This window comes from Carassius gibelio, chromosome B19 (assembly GCF_023724105.1).
Source record: "Carassius gibelio isolate Cgi1373 ecotype wild population from Czech Republic chromosome B19, carGib1.2-hapl.c, whole genome shotgun sequence".
Lineage (NCBI taxonomy): Eukaryota > Metazoa > Chordata > Actinopteri > Cypriniformes > Cyprinidae > Carassius > Carassius gibelio.
In genome coordinates, this window is record NC_068414.1 from 133,329 (window position 1) to 148,040 (window position 14,712).

Genomic DNA, 14,712 nt, shown 5'->3' on the forward strand with positions numbered 1-14,712 from the left:
TTTAGCTGTTGAACAATGGCTGGAAGTTGGTGTTTGGCTCAGATTTTGGTGGTCTGTGCTTTCTGTCATGCTGTCCCACAGTGGAGTCAATCGCTTCAGAAAGCTCAAGCTCTGATGATCCAGCAAACTGACCAGCAGTTTCAGCTCCAGAAGCCAGTTCAACAGCTAACTAACCAGCAGTTTCCACCTCAGAAACCAGTTCAACAGCTAACTAACCAGCAGTTTCTGTTTCAGAAGCCAGTTCCACAACAACCTAAGCCGCAGTTTCCGTTTCAGAAGCCAGTTCCACAACAACCTAAGCCGCAGTTTCCGTTTCAGAAGCCAGTTCCACAACAACCTAAGCCGCAGTTTCCGCTTCAGAAGTCAGTTCCACAACAACCTAAGCCGCAGTTCCCTCTTCAGAAGCCAGTTCCACAACAACCTAAGCCGCAGTTTCCGCTTCAGAAGCCAGTTCAACTTGATAAATGTGCTGTAGCTGATTCTGAGCAGATCCAATGCGGTCTACCTGGGATCAGTGGTGCTGCGTGTGAAGCTATCAACTGCTGCTTTAACGGACAGCAGTGTTTCTATGGGAGGGCAGGTAAGCGTTCTCCATCTTATTCTGTTCGTGTTAAACCGTTTCTCTGAATTTAACCTGCTCTTGTTCTAGTGACTGTCCAGTGTATTAGAGATGGTCAGTTTGTGGTAGTGGTGTCTCGAGACGTTACCTTGCCTCGACTGAGTCTGGATTCGGTTCAACTACTGGGTGGAAACGACCCACCTTGTGCTCCTGTGGGGTCTACACCTTCCTTTGCTATATACCAGTTCCCTGTGACCGCATGTGGCACGAGCGTGATGGTTAGCAGCTGCTACTGGTTTTATTCTGCATCGCTTGGACTGGATGCTGACACCGTTTCTATTGACAGGAGGACGGTGGATATGTGGTGTATGAAAACCGAATGACCTCATCGTATGAAGTGGGGATTGGACCATATGGTTCCATCACAAGGGACAGTCATTTTGAGTAGGTGATCCATGACTTGGTGTGACCACTAATCCCTGATAAATGCTACAAGCTCGCTGTGTGTCGTCCAGGTTTCTCTTCCAGTGTAGATATTCGGGAACTTCTGTGGAAGCTCTGGTTGTGGAGGTCAACTCCGTTCCTCCACCTCCACCAGTAGCCGCTCCTGGACCTCTCAGGGTGGAGCTCAGACTGGCCAATGGCCAATGTGTCACCAAAGGCTGTGCTGAAGGTAAGGTCTTGTCCTGTGTCTGCCTAAAGCCTTTCAAACTGGAGTCCGGTTAAACCCCAGTGTTGTTCCTCAGGGGATGAGGCCTACACGTCCTACTACAGTGACGCTGATTATCCCATCACAAAAGTCCTGCGAGAGCCTGTGTATGTTGAGGTGCACATTATGGAGAGGACTGACCCCAACATTGTCCTGATGCTGGGACGTTGTTGGACTACTTCAACCCCCAGTCCACTCAGTCTCCCCCAGTGGGACCTTCTGATCGACGGGTGAGTGTACAGCCAATCTTCATCCTTTTAGTCTGCTGGGAGACCCTTTCTAACCTTCTCCTTTGTCTTCAGATGCCCTTACCAGGACGACCGCTATCTGACCACACTGGTTCCAGTGACTGGATCGTCTGGTCTTCAGTTCCCAACCCACTACAAGCGCTTTGTTGTGAAGATGTTCACATTTGTAGATCCAGCCTCACTGGCTGCTCTGCAGGAAACCGTATGCCCCCCTTTACTTGAACATTTGTGTATTTACTACTTGTGGATTCTATGACTTGAGCCTCTTTCTTCCCTGTCAGGTCTTCATCCACTGCAGTACAGAGGTGTGCCATCCATCATCTGGCTCTTGTGAGCAAAGCTGCACCAGGAAACGTGAGTTCTTGCTTTCTCTCGACAAGAGGAACTGAGCATTTTAGAAGTGCGTTCTCACTTCTAACACTTCTCTTTCAGGAAGAGACACCCGTATCAAGGCTGTCTCTGGGGAGCAGACTGTGGTTTCTAGTGGAGAAGTTACTCTGGTCATGTAAATCTAGTGTTTTTAATAAACCCTGCAGAACCCCGAGGTATCTCTTTGTCTATTGTTTTGGTTCGACAGAATCCGGGATTACGTGCCTCTTCCCAGTTGTTTTTTCCTCGCACCATTAAACCAAGGCATTCCTTTCTCCATCCTCCAGTTGTTAACCTGGGGCAGCACAAGGTTCCCCTATTTTAATTTGTCTTCCAAACGGTAGTTTGGCTCCCGATATTCACAATATAAAGTTATGTGGATTACTTGCGGCTTTTGTTTTAAATCCAGCTCAAGTTTTAAATGGAAATCAATTCTCGACTGTCTTGAAGCAAACACGAAACCGTGTCAATTGTCCTCAACTCAAAGTAATGCTATTAAAGGGATCCTCCTCCCCAAAATGAAAATGGTGTCACTAATCACTTACCCCCGTGTCGTTCCAAACCTGTAGAAACTTCATTCGTCTTTGGAACACAATTGAACCCCTTACTTGTCACCCCCCCATTTTCAGCATGGAGACACGAATGACATGCCCAAAATTAAAAGGTTGCTGCTAAGGAGTCTTTCTTACTAGATACATAATCAACATCGGTTCACACAGCTGACACCTCAAAGTTTACTGTTCAGGAATCAGAATTACTTAGACGGTTATAATAGAGATGTATGTAAGCTCAAACATGTCAGTAAAAATATTAAAAACCTATTTAAAAGTGATGTAGGATATGATTTTAGATACATAATGAAGCTAAAGCCACAAGTCTACTAATACTTCATTTTGACATTTCAGAATATAATCTCACAAAGTGTGAATTTTATGTGGGGATCTACATAGGCAGGCACACAACCTAGTTGCATCACGTTCACACCCAGGATCACATGATGTTTTGAAAAGTCACATGACCAATTAGGAAGTGATAAGTGTCTGCTGGTTGCAAGGCAGATTCTCTTTGTGTTGGTGCTGGACACTGTTGTGCGTGTTGGGCTTCCTTTTCAGTGTAGGGTAATTTCTAGAAGTGTGTGTCTACTCTTCATGGAGGACACAGGCTTCTGCATGGAGTTTTAAAATGTGTTGTGATCACCTCATTGTGACCTGAGTTGCTGGGCTGCATCGCAACGGAATGTTCACCTTTGTCTTCATATGTCAATGAGCTGTGGGACAGTTGAGCATACTGAAAAGGACCAGGCCAGCCACTGTTTTCTTGTGATTAATGTGCATTTTTTTATTGTTTTGTTGGTTTGTTTGTGTGATGTGATTTTGCTTCTGGGCCTACCACCCATGTGCCCTACTGGTAGTAGCATTGTTCCTTAAACTGGTGTTATCCGTGCTGGTGGGTCTCCTCCCTAACTATGTCTTTTGCTTAGGCTATCCCTGTACAAGGCCGGATCCACACTGATGCTTTGCCCCTTCTTGCCAAGGGACCACATTGTTAGAGACATTGGTTTGGGGTGTCTTTATAACCATAACACGGTGTGAGATTTCTTTGTCGTGGTATCTGAAGATCTTGAATGAGTGGTGCTTGCTGTGTTGCATGCTTCTTCTGGTGCTGGGTTGCTGTCTCCTGTTTCTTTTTGTCTCACCAGGGTCCACCTGAGCAGGGGTTTCGCATTGGCTGATCCGACCTTCCTAGACTGAGGAGAATCCACCAATTGTATAGCAGTATTTAAGAGCCATTTTAATAACTTTTCCACACTTTTTGTATTAAATTGTAATAAATTTGAAATACATTTATATACCTGCCTCTTGTCAACTGTCCCTTTGCGGGGAAAATATAGAGTTAGCTACACTACATTAAGGGAAGACTTGTGGGTCCTCCTGCCCATCATCAGGGGGTGGCGTAGTCAAACCATAAAGATTTACTCCTTGACGGGTACCACATTTATGAAACCTTTTCTAAGACCGTGTCATGTGTGTTTTTAGAGAAGGCTAGTAAAATTGATTTATGACTCCTGGAATGCAATTATCTCTTGTTTGGACCGGCAAAACTGCCCCATTCATGATTCTATTGTTGTTACAAAACGAGCCTTTCACACATGGGCCAGGTATGACACAAAATCCTGATTCTTCATTTATCATTATTCCAGTATACATTTACCCCACTATTATCAAAAGCCTTACTATAAAATTACAACAAAACATTTTCTTACAACCTTTGACAAAATGATTACAAAATGCATTATGAAGAAGAACTGCACCTGCTATGTAGCTGCATTAGAGCTAACGTTAGCATCAAGCTACATAAGACTATTCATGAAAATTAACCGATTGTTTGTAATAACCTCCTTTTGCGATCACATGTGGAATTTTACTGCTGTAAAAATATGCTATTTATAGCCTTTTACGTCGCTGCACAAGTTAGCATTTCAGATGTACATTTATGTTATAAAAACGCCCAAAATCACATACCATTAACTAACGTAATCGTGTGTTAATTATTTGGATGTTTCATGGGTACAGAGGTTTCTCTGTGTTGTTGTGGTCAGATATCAACACCGATGTGTACAGGAAATGCATCATGGGTAGGATGGGGCGGGATATGATGCACAGTTATGATGGACAAGACACGGGCGAATCCGGTCTCTGTCAGCAGAGAGGTTTGACGTGCTGTGAAAGTAAAACAATAATCTGGGGCCGGTGACTATCCTTGACAGCAAAGGGGTTAAAGATATTTTGGATGAAAACCGGGAGGCCTGTGACCATCCCATATACTGCCAAGGTCCAGAAAAGCACCATCGGAATTACCCATCTGCCATCAGTGGATGAACCGTAACGTTAGGAAGCGAGGAGAACATATGCTTGTGGCGCGGCTGACACAGAAGAACGTACACAGTCTGACTACTCCGAGGATGCTTTTCTGGACCTTGACAGTGCATTTTACTTGGCAGCCTGTGGGCCAAATCACAAGCCTCCTGGTTTTCATCCAAAATAAGTGGGGTTCCGAAGATGAACGAAGCTCTTATGGGTTCGGAACGACTTGGGGGCAAGTGATGACGATCTTAATTTTGGGGTGGAGTATCCCTTTAGTATTGAAACCGCCCAAGATGTTGCACAAGTGACAAACCAAAAAAGGTCATTCACTGGGAGTCAATTCGTCAATGATTTTTCAGAATTCTAACTGACCTGCTACTGCACAAAAAACCCCTTACGTCAGTACAGGTTCGGCACACCAAATACTAAACTTAAGCGATGCCTGCCGTTTTCCTAAAATGTAAAGCCTATAAATAACCCATCTGAAGGTGGAAAACGTGGTGCCAGTGTTGATACTGGGAGTGCGCTTCTATTGTACATGGATTTAAAAAGCATGAGAGATGTCAACAAAGAGCATTAGGAAACAAATTTAACTGATCAAACCTATTTGGGGGATGCAAGGGGGAAATTAAACTGCTCATTTGAAGTTACCAACACGAAGAAAATCAAGTTCACTGCATAAGATGCACGCAAAAATCTGCAGTGCTTCAAGGAAGTGGACGTTCACGCAGAACTCTTTTGGCACAAGTGCCAATTAACAGAATTCCCTTTACAGCATCATGGGCAATGTATTCCACCTTTACAGTACTCCTAAAAAAGGGAGCTCACAGCAGGTCCCTTTAAAAGGTTTATTAACTTCCATAACGAGAAAAGGGAGCCTTTCCTTCTGGCAAGAGAATAGGTACAGTAGGACTACCCACTTCCTCGCACAAAATCAATTGGTTGAACTAGACAAGAAAAACAGAAACGAGAATAAGTTTGCTCCCCCACATTTATTGAAGACCAGCTAAAGTCTTCTTGTGCTCTTGAACCACTACAGGACCGAGCGAGGCCTTCCCTTCCCACCGAAGGCCTAGAAAAAGCAGACACCAAAGTTAAGTGCTTGAAGGGTCAAAAACCAAGCTTAAAAGCACCTTCCTACCTCCAAAAGGAGAAGCAGCAGTTCCACCATCAGGACCACATGTTGAGTCACAGCAACCACAAACCTGGTTGTTCCCATCAGCAGCAAGCCACCTGCAATACGAAAAATCAGACATGGCACCTTTAATGTATTCGTAAGTGGCATGAACATACCCATTGGCAAAGGAACAGGATTTGTGGAGCGCGTCACTAGGTGCAGAAGCAAGAGTGGCCTTCAGAACACACGTCATGTAGATCTGCAAGAGACACCACGGGTAAGGGGACACAAACCAAAGCAAATGGGAGAGGTCATTCTCCAACACTCATAATACATACAGAAGGACTGGATCCCCCCTGGAACATGAAGGCCTCCAGCTGGAACCGGATTTTGTCTTCCTGGGATCGAGGCATGAAGCGCGAGCTGGAAGCGGTGACCTTGGCATCCACAAGACATCTAAGGAGTAAAAAGTAGTTGTCAGGGACAAAGCGGTTACAAGGAGCAAACTCGAGAACAAGTCAACTCTGCAGCATCTGGTGACATGAACACACCCATGATTCTCAATGAACAAATATCTCGGAAGGGCGTTCACATCAGGTACTTGGGTGGCCACACAGCTGTCCACAAACACACGCAGAGGGACGTGGTTGTATACCTTCACAGATGCCTCAACATTAATAACGTCACCCAGGAAGTAAGAGTTTGAAGGCCTCTCATAGGACCAGTCATCTGCAAGAGGGAAGAACTGCTTAGGCACAGCCTCGTTCAGAAGGCAGAAGGTCTAGAGAAACTGCACAAACCAGTCATGAGCTTCAGGGAGAACACCAAGACTTCTTCACCAGCCTCCGTTGAGGCATAAGGGACCCAAGTTGGCTTCAAGGCACTACTGCTGACATTTTGAAACCTGCAGTTCAAGAAGTGACCAATTAAATGGGCTTCCAGTTCCACCACTGCAAGCAATGCCACAAGTCACAAAAGGTCGCTTACCTTTGATAGTGGCATTGAACTCCAATAACTGCACCACCTGCACGGGTAATCGGAGTGCCAGCAAACGCCTCAGGAGTGTAGGTAAGGGCAAAGGTGTAGACAAGCTCATCCTTGGTCATCTATAGGAGACTGACGTTGTTACCAAGAGGGTTCTCCGAAAAAGAGAACCCATTCCAAAAGGCATCTTAGCAAGTCATGCCATAACACTTGGTTACCCGAGTAAGCAGTTATTAAGAGTCTTTCCCACTATAAGAGAACCGTCCCATGGATGGTTCCCTGAATCTAGAACGTCGATACCAAAACAAGGGCCCCATTTTTAGTAGGGTTCAATAAATCTAGTAACACTTAACAGCTCTTACCATCAAGACACTGTTGCAGTCCTGCAGTTCATTCTCAAAGAAGAGCACCTTAGAGCCTGGGACCAAACCGACAACAGGACATCCTCCCAGAGTCAGACCAGATGGCTGGATCAGTTCACCATTGCTAAACAAGTCCTGCTGTACCTCCACATTAATCCGGTTCTCACCGCATTGAATAGCTACACTACTGGGGGTCACAGGTTGCCTCAAATGGAAATCCACCGCCATCTCACTCAGCACTTCTGGAACAATGGGAAACCTCCAGTCCAAAGGCTTCACTGGACCCTGCAACACCTGCTTCTCCTGAAGACCAAGAGGCTCTTGTGCAAATCCTCTGTAGTCGAGACTCTGAAACAGAGAGGCCTTCTGCAAAGTGTTCCCGAGCACTTGAGAAGAAACAGGCACTCTGGAAGCTGGATATGATTGATGCTTCTTGCTTTTTGGACTTTGACTGGAACTCAAACTTCCAATAGCATTCTTCAGATCAAACACCACAAGCACAACCAGCACTAACAGACATTGCAAAAGACCCATCCTGACAAACGTTAACACAATACCCACCAGTGCTCGTCTTTGCCATTAAGTACAGCTTTGAATTTAAGCGGCTCCTCCCCTTTCAGATTGATTGATTACCTTTGGACCTCCAAAGGTCTCTGGGCCTGTAATTAACAAATGAGAACGTTCTGGAATGTCACTAGCCAATGGAAGGCTTGATAAGGATCTGAGATTTTCATCTACACTTATTCACAATTTTACAATTAAAGTTTGAAAGTGTGTTTATGATAGACAAAGAATGTCATTAAAAAAGCGCCTGATATGACTCAAATAATAGAGAATATTCATAAAAATCTCTCTCTCTCTTTTTTAAAGAGTTTTTAGTTTATCATTGGAAAAGATTTGGAAAAATGTAGAATTACATCACTTGCTCCCCAGTGAATGGGTGGCATCAAAACGAAAGTCCAAAGAGCTATTATAAATATCAAAATAATCCACAAGTAATTCACATCAATTACGGTCTTGTGAAGGGAAAGGTTGTCTGTTTATAAGAAACAAATCCATCGTTGAGAAATTCAAATGATTGCTTCCGGCCAAAATATGATCTCATAATCCCAACTAAAGGTGCCATAGAATGCATTGATACAATATTTTAAATGAGATCTACATAAAAAGGTACGTGGCTTGGGTATGGGCAAAAATTCTCTGGAACGGTTTTACATGTCCGTTTACAACCCTGGGATTTGTCCCTAGAATTATTTGGAAGGGTCATGAACAATAATGTTGAGCTCTGCTCTGATTGGCTGTTTCACAGCGCAGATCTCTTCTGTCCAGCGTGAACGATGGCGAGATTAGGCATCCAACCTGATATGTTTGAGCCTGTATCAGACGAAGATAAAGATTTGGAAAGAATGTTTAGCGTCCGCGTGAACGAGTCTTGAGAGAGTTGTCAGTGAAGATGTGGACACAGCCTCTGTGTTGCTTTTATACGCGTTTTCTCTCAATAAGAATTGAATCTCGAGATCCAATGAGAATCACCCAGTTGTCAATGAAGAGGGAGGGACTATCGTTAATTAGCTGGAACCTGTAGAATACAAAAAGACCAAAGGGCAATAGCTTCACTTTGTGTTTAGCTGTTGAACAATGGCTGGAAGTTGGTGTTTGGCTCAGATTTTGGTGGTCTGTGCTTTCTGTCATGCTGTCCCACAGTGGAGTCAATCGCTTCAGAATGCTCAAGCTCTGATGATCCAGCAAACTGACCAGCAGTTTCAGCTCCAGAAGCCAGTTCAACAGCTAACTAACCAGCAGTTTCCACCTCAGAAACCAGTTCAACAGCTAACTAACCAGCAGTTTCTGTTTCAGAAGCCAGTTCCACAACAACCTAAGCCGCAGTTTCCGTTTCAGAAGCCAGTTCCACAACAACCTAAGCCGCAGTTTCCGTTTCAGAAGCCAGTTCCACAACAACCTAAGCCGCAGTTTCCGCTTCAGAAGCCAGTTCCACAACAACCTAAGCCGCAGTTTCCGCTTCAGAAGCCAGTTCCACAACAACCTAAGCCGCAGTTCCCTCTTCAGAAGCCAGTTCCACAACAACCTAAGCCGCAGTTTCCGCTTCAGAAGCCAGTTCAACTTGATAAATGTGCTGTAGCTGATTCTGAGCAGATCCAATGCGGTCTACCTGGGATCAGTGGTGCTGCGTGTGAAGCTATCAACTGCTGCTTTAACGGACAGCAGTGTTTCTATGGGAGGGCAGGTAAGCGTTCTCCATCTTATTCTGTTCGTGTTAAACCGTTTCTCTGAATTTAACCTGCTCTTGTTCTAGTGACTGTCCAGTGTATTAGAGATGGTCAGTTTGTGGTAGTGGTGTCTCGAGACGTTACCTTGCCTCGACTGAGTCTGGATTCGGTTCAACTACTGGGTGGAAACGACCCACCTTGTGCTCCTGTGGGGTCTACACCTTCCTTTGCTATATACCAGTTCCCTGTGACCGCATGTGGCACGAGCGTGATGGTTAGCAGCTGCTACTGGTTTTATTCTGCATCGCTTGGACTGGATGCTGACACCGTTTCTATTGACAGGAGGACGGTGGATATGTGGTGTATGAAAACCGAATGACCTCATCGTATGAAGTGGGGATTGGACCATATGGTTCCATCACAAGGGACAGTCATTTTGAGTAGGTGATCCATGACTTGGTGTGACCACTAATCCCTGATAAATGCTACAAGCTCGCTGTGTGTCGTCCAGGTTTCTCTTCCAGTGTAGATATTCGGGAACTTCTGTGGAAGCTCTGGTTGTGGAGGTCAACTCCGTTCCTCCACCTCCACCAGTAGCCGCTCCTGGACCTCTCAGGGTGGAGCTCAGACTGGCCAATGGCCAATGTGTCACCAAAGGCTGTGCTGAAGGTAAGGTCTTGTCCTGTGTCTGCCTAAAGCCTTTCAAACTGGAGTCCGGTTAAACCCCAGTGTTGTTCCTCAGGGGATGAGGCCTACACGTCCTACTACAGTGACGCTGATTATCCCATCACAAAAGTCCTGCGAGAGCCTGTGTATGTTGAGGTGCACATTATGGAGAGGACTGACCCCAACATTGTCCTGATGCTGGGACGTTGTTGGACTACTTCAACCCCCAGTCCACTCAGTCTCCCCCAGTGGGACCTTCTGATCGACGGGTGAGTGTACAGCCAATCTTCATCCTTTTAGTCTGCTGGGAGACCCTTTCTAACCTTCTCCTTTGTCTTCAGATGCCCTTACCAGGACGACCGCTATCTGACCACACTGGTTCCAGTGACTGGATCGTCTGGTCTTCAGTTCCCAACCCACTACAAGCGCTTTGTTGTGAAGATGTTCACATTTGTAGATCCAGCCTCACTGGCTGCTCTGCAGGAAACCGTATGCCCCCCTTTACTTGAACATTTGTGTATTTACTACTTGTGGATTCTATGACTTGAGCCTCTTTCTTCCCTGTCAGGTCTTCATCCACTGCAGTACAGAGGTGTGCCATCCATCATCTGGCTCTTGTGAGCAAAGCTGCACCAGGAAACGTGAGTTCTTGCTTTCTCTCGACAAGAGGAACTGAGCATTTTAGAAGTGCGTTCTCACTTCTAACACTTCTCTTTCAGGAAGAGACACCCGTATCAAGGCTGTCTCTGGGGAGCAGACTGTGGTTTCTAGTGGAGAAGTTACTCTGGTCATGTAAATCTAGTGTTTTTAATAAACCCTGCAGAACCCCGAGGTATCTCTTTGTCTATTGTTTTGGTTCGACAGAATCCGGGATTACGTGCCTCTTCCCAGTTGTTTTTTCCTCGCACCATTAAACCAAGGCATTCCTTTCTCCATCCTCCAGTTGTTAACCTGGGGCAGCACAAGGTTCCCCTATTTTAATTTGTCTTCCAAACGGTAGTTTGGCTCCCGATATTCACAATATAAAGTTATGTGGATTACTTGCGGCTTTTGTTTTAAATCCAGCTCAAGTTTTAAATGGAAATCAATTCTCGACTGTCTTGAAGCAAACACGAAACCGTGTCAATTGTCCTCAACTCAAAGTAATGCTATTAAAGGGATCCTCCTCCCCAAAATGAAAATGGTGTCACTAATCACTTACCCCCGTGTCGTTCCAAACCTGTAGAAACTTCATTCGTCTTTGGAACACAATTGAACCCCTTACTTGTCACCCCCCCATTTTCAGCATGGAGACACGAATGACATGCCCAAAATTAAAAGGTTGCTGCTAAGGAGTCTTTCTTACTAGATACATAATCAACATCGGTTCACACAGCTGACACCTCAAAGTTTACTGTTCAGGAATCAGAATTACTTAGACGGTTATAATAGAGATGTATGTAAGCTCAAACATGTCAGTAAAAATATTAAAAACCTATTTAAAAGTGATGTAGGATATGATTTTAGATACATAATGAAGCTAAAGCCACAAGTCTACTAATACTTCATTTTGACATTTCAGAATATAATCTCACAAAGTGTGAATTTTATGTGGGGATCTACATAGGCAGGCACACAACCTAGTTGCATCACGTTCACACCCAGGATCACATGATGTTTTGAAAAGTCACATGACCAATTAGGAAGTGATAAGTGTCTGCTGGTTGCAAGGCAGATTCTCTTTGTGTTGGTGCTGGACACTGTTGTGCGTGTTGGGCTTCCTTTTCAGTGTAGGGTAATTTCTAGAAGTGTGTGTCTACTCTTCATGGAGGACACAGGCTTCTGCATGGAGTTTTAAAATGTGTTGTGATCACCTCATTGTGACCTGAGTTGCTGGGCTGCATCGCAACGGAATGTTCACCTTTGTCTTCATATGTCAATGAGCTGTGGGACAGTTGAGCATACTGAAAAGGACCAGGCCAGCCACTGTTTTCTTGTGATTAATGTGCATTTTTTTATTGTTTTGTTGGTTTGTTTGTGTGATGTGATTTTGCTTCTGGGCCTACCACCCATGTGCCCTACTGGTAGTAGCATTGTTCCTTAAACTGGTGTTATCCGTGCTGGTGGGTCTCCTCCCTAACTATGTCTTTTGCTTAGGCTATCCCTGTACAAGGCCGGATCCACACTGATGCTTTGCCCCTTCTTGCCAAGGGACCACATTGTTAGAGACATTGGTTTGGGGTGTCTTTATAACCATAACACGGTGTGAGATTTCTTTGTCGTGGTATCTGAAGATCTTGAATGAGTGGTGCTTGCTGTGTTGCATGCTTCTTCTGGTGCTGGGTTGCTGTCTCCTGTTTCTTTTTGTCTCACCAGGGTCCACCTGAGCAGGGGTTTCGCATTGGCTGATCCGACCTTCCTAGACTGAGGAGAATCCACCAATTGTATAGCAGTATTTAAGAGCCATTTTAATAACTTTTCCACACTTTTTGTATTAAATTGTAATAAATTTGAAATACATTTATATACCTGCCTCTTGTCAACTGTCCCTTTGCGGGGAAAATATAGAGTTAGCTACACTACATTAAGGGAAGACTTGTGGGTCCTCCTGCCCATCATCAGGGGGTGGCGTAGTCAAACCATAAAGATTTACTCCTTGACGGGTACCACATTTATGAAACCTTTTCTAAGACCGTGTCATGTGTGTTTTTAGAGAAGGCTAGTAAAATTGATTTATGACTCCTGGAATGCAATTATCTCTTGTTTGGACCGGCAAAACTGCCCCATTCATGATTCTATTGTTGTTACAAAACGAGCCTTTCACACATGGGCCAGGTATGACACAAAATCCTGATTCTTCATTTATCATTATTCCAGTATACATTTACCCCACTATTATCAAAAGCCTTACTATAAAATTACAACAAAACATTTTCTTACAACCTTTGACAAAATGATTACAAAATGCATTATGAAGAAGAACTGCACCTGCTATGTAGCTGCATTAGAGCTAACGTTAGCATCAAGCTACATAAGACTATTCATGAAAATTAACCGATTGTTTGTAATAACCTCCTTTTGCGATCACATGTGGAATTTTACTGCTGTAAAAATATGCTATTTATAGCCTTTTACGTCGCTGCACAAGTTAGCATTTCAGATGTACATTTATGTTATAAAAACGCCCAAAATCACATACCATTAACTAACGTAATCGTGTGTTAATTATTTGGATGTTTCATGGGTACAGAGGTTTCTCTGTGTTGTTGTGGTCAGATATCAACACAGATGTGTACAGGAAATGCATCATGGGTAGGATGGGGCGGGATATGATGCACAGTTATGATGGACAAGACACGGGCGAATCCGGTCTCTGTCAGCAGAGAGGTTTGACGTGCTGTGAAAGTAAAACAATAATCTGGGGCCGGTGACTATCCTTGACAGCAAAGGGGTTAAAGATATTTTGGATGAAAACCGGGAGGCCTGTGACCATCCCATATACTGCCAAGGTCCAGAAAACCACCATCGGAATTACCCATCTGCCATCAGTGGATGAACCGTAACGTTAGGAAGCGAGGAGAACATATGCTTGTGGCGCGGCTGACACAGAAGAACGTACACAGTCTGACTACTCCGAGGATGCTTTTCTGGACCTTGACAGTGCATTTTACTTGGCAGCCTGTGGGCCAAATCACAAGCCTCCTGGTTTTCATCCAAAATAAGTGGGGTTCCGAAGATGAACGAAGCTCTTATGGGTTCGGAACGACTTGGGGGCAAGTGATGACGATCTTCATTTTGGGGTGGAGTATCCCTTTAGTATTGAAACCGCCCAAGATGTTGCACAAGTGACAAACCAAAAAAGGTCATTCACTGGGAGTCAATTCGTCAATGATTTTTCAGAATTCTAACTGACCTGCTACTGCACAAAAAACCCCTTACGTCAGTACAGGTTCGGCACACCAAATACTAAACTTAAGCGATGCCTGCCGTTTTCCTAAAATGTAAAGCCTATAAATAACCCATCTGAAGGTGGAAAACGTGGTGCCAGTGTTGATACTGGGAGTGCGCTTCTATTGTACATGGATTTAAAAAGCATGAGAGATGTCAACAAAGAGCATTAGGAAACAAATTTAACTGATCAAACCTATTTGGGGGATGCAAGGGGGAAATTAAACTGCTCATTTGAAGTTACCAACACGAAGAAAATCAAGTTCACTGCATAAGATGCACGCAAAAATCTGCAGTGCTTCAAGGAAGTGGACGTTCACGCAGAACTCTTTTGGCACAAGTGCCAATTAACAGAATTCCCTTTACAGCATCATGGGCAATGTATTCCACCTTTACAGTACTCCTAAAAAAGGGAGCTCACAGCAGGTCCCTTTAAAAGGTTTATTAACTTCCATAACGAGAAAAGGGAGCCTTTCCTTCTGGCAAGAGAATAGGTACAGTAGGACTACCCACTTCCTCGCACAAAATCAATTGGTTGAACTAGACAAGAAAAACAGAAACGAGAATAAGTTTGCTCCCCCACATTTATTGAAGACCAGCTAAAGTCTTCTTGTGCTCTTGAACCACTACAGGACCGAGCGAGGCCTTCCCTTCCCACCGAAGGCCTAGAAAAAGCAGA

General features: G+C 44.4%; 3 protein-coding genes and 1 long non-coding RNA gene across 30 annotated transcripts in view; 1 reads left to right on the top strand and 3 right to left on the bottom strand.

The window, feature by feature from the left end:
* On the top strand, window positions 1-10,937 carry LOC127979592 (zona pellucida sperm-binding protein 4-like). Of its 19 annotated transcripts, none has more exons than XM_052585135.1 (10): window positions 1-379; window positions 9,131-9,172; window positions 9,299-9,457; window positions 9,527-9,714; window positions 9,783-9,880; window positions 9,952-10,109; window positions 10,183-10,375; window positions 10,448-10,595; window positions 10,675-10,747; window positions 10,826-10,937. In XM_052585135.1, the coding sequence occupies exons 1-10, from the start codon at window positions 16-18 to the stop codon at window positions 10,900-10,902; spliced, it is 1,500 nt and encodes a 499-aa protein (XP_052441095.1). In that variant the 5' UTR covers window positions 1-15; the 3' UTR covers window positions 10,903-10,937. The 19 variants fall into 19 exon arrangements, with proteins under 19 accessions (XP_052441095.1, XP_052441094.1, XP_052441100.1 ...); XM_052585134.1 differs by lacking the exon at window positions 9,131-9,172 and adding an exon at window positions 9,215-9,256; XM_052585140.1 differs by having other exon boundaries at window positions 1-295; window positions 9,089-9,172.
* Window positions 5,723-7,774, bottom strand: LOC127979596 (zona pellucida sperm-binding protein 3-like). Its single transcript, XM_052585175.1, has 8 exons — window positions 7,213-7,774; window positions 6,854-6,972; window positions 6,667-6,770; window positions 6,418-6,595; window positions 6,205-6,322; window positions 6,043-6,125; window positions 5,891-5,982; window positions 5,723-5,821 (listed from the first exon to the last, which is right to left on the bottom strand). The coding sequence occupies exons 1-8, from the start codon at window positions 7,744-7,746 to the stop codon at window positions 5,742-5,744; spliced, it is 1,308 nt and encodes a 435-aa protein (XP_052441135.1). The 5' UTR covers window positions 7,747-7,774; the 3' UTR covers window positions 5,723-5,741.
* Window positions 8,877-14,712, bottom strand: part of LOC127979600 (uncharacterized) — an 18,241-nt gene continuing 12,405 nt past the window's right edge. For 8 of the 9 annotated variants that reach the window (XR_008158819.1, XR_008158818.1, XR_008158817.1 and 5 more), the window contains one exon: window positions 8,877-9,130. This is a non-coding gene — a long non-coding RNA (uncharacterized LOC127979600). Of the gene's footprint in view, window positions 9,173-14,712 lie in introns of all 9 variants that reach the window. The other variant, XR_008158812.1, reaches the window with a different exon arrangement.
* LOC127979598 (zona pellucida sperm-binding protein 3-like) overlaps window positions 14,600-14,712 on the bottom strand; it is a 2,055-nt gene continuing 1,942 nt past the window's right edge. Inside the window, exon 8 of the mRNA XM_052585178.1 lies at window positions 14,600-14,698. Coding sequence (XP_052441138.1) covers window positions 14,619-14,698 — 80 coding nt within the window. The 3' untranslated portion in view covers window positions 14,600-14,618. The remainder of the gene's footprint in view (window positions 14,699-14,712) is intronic.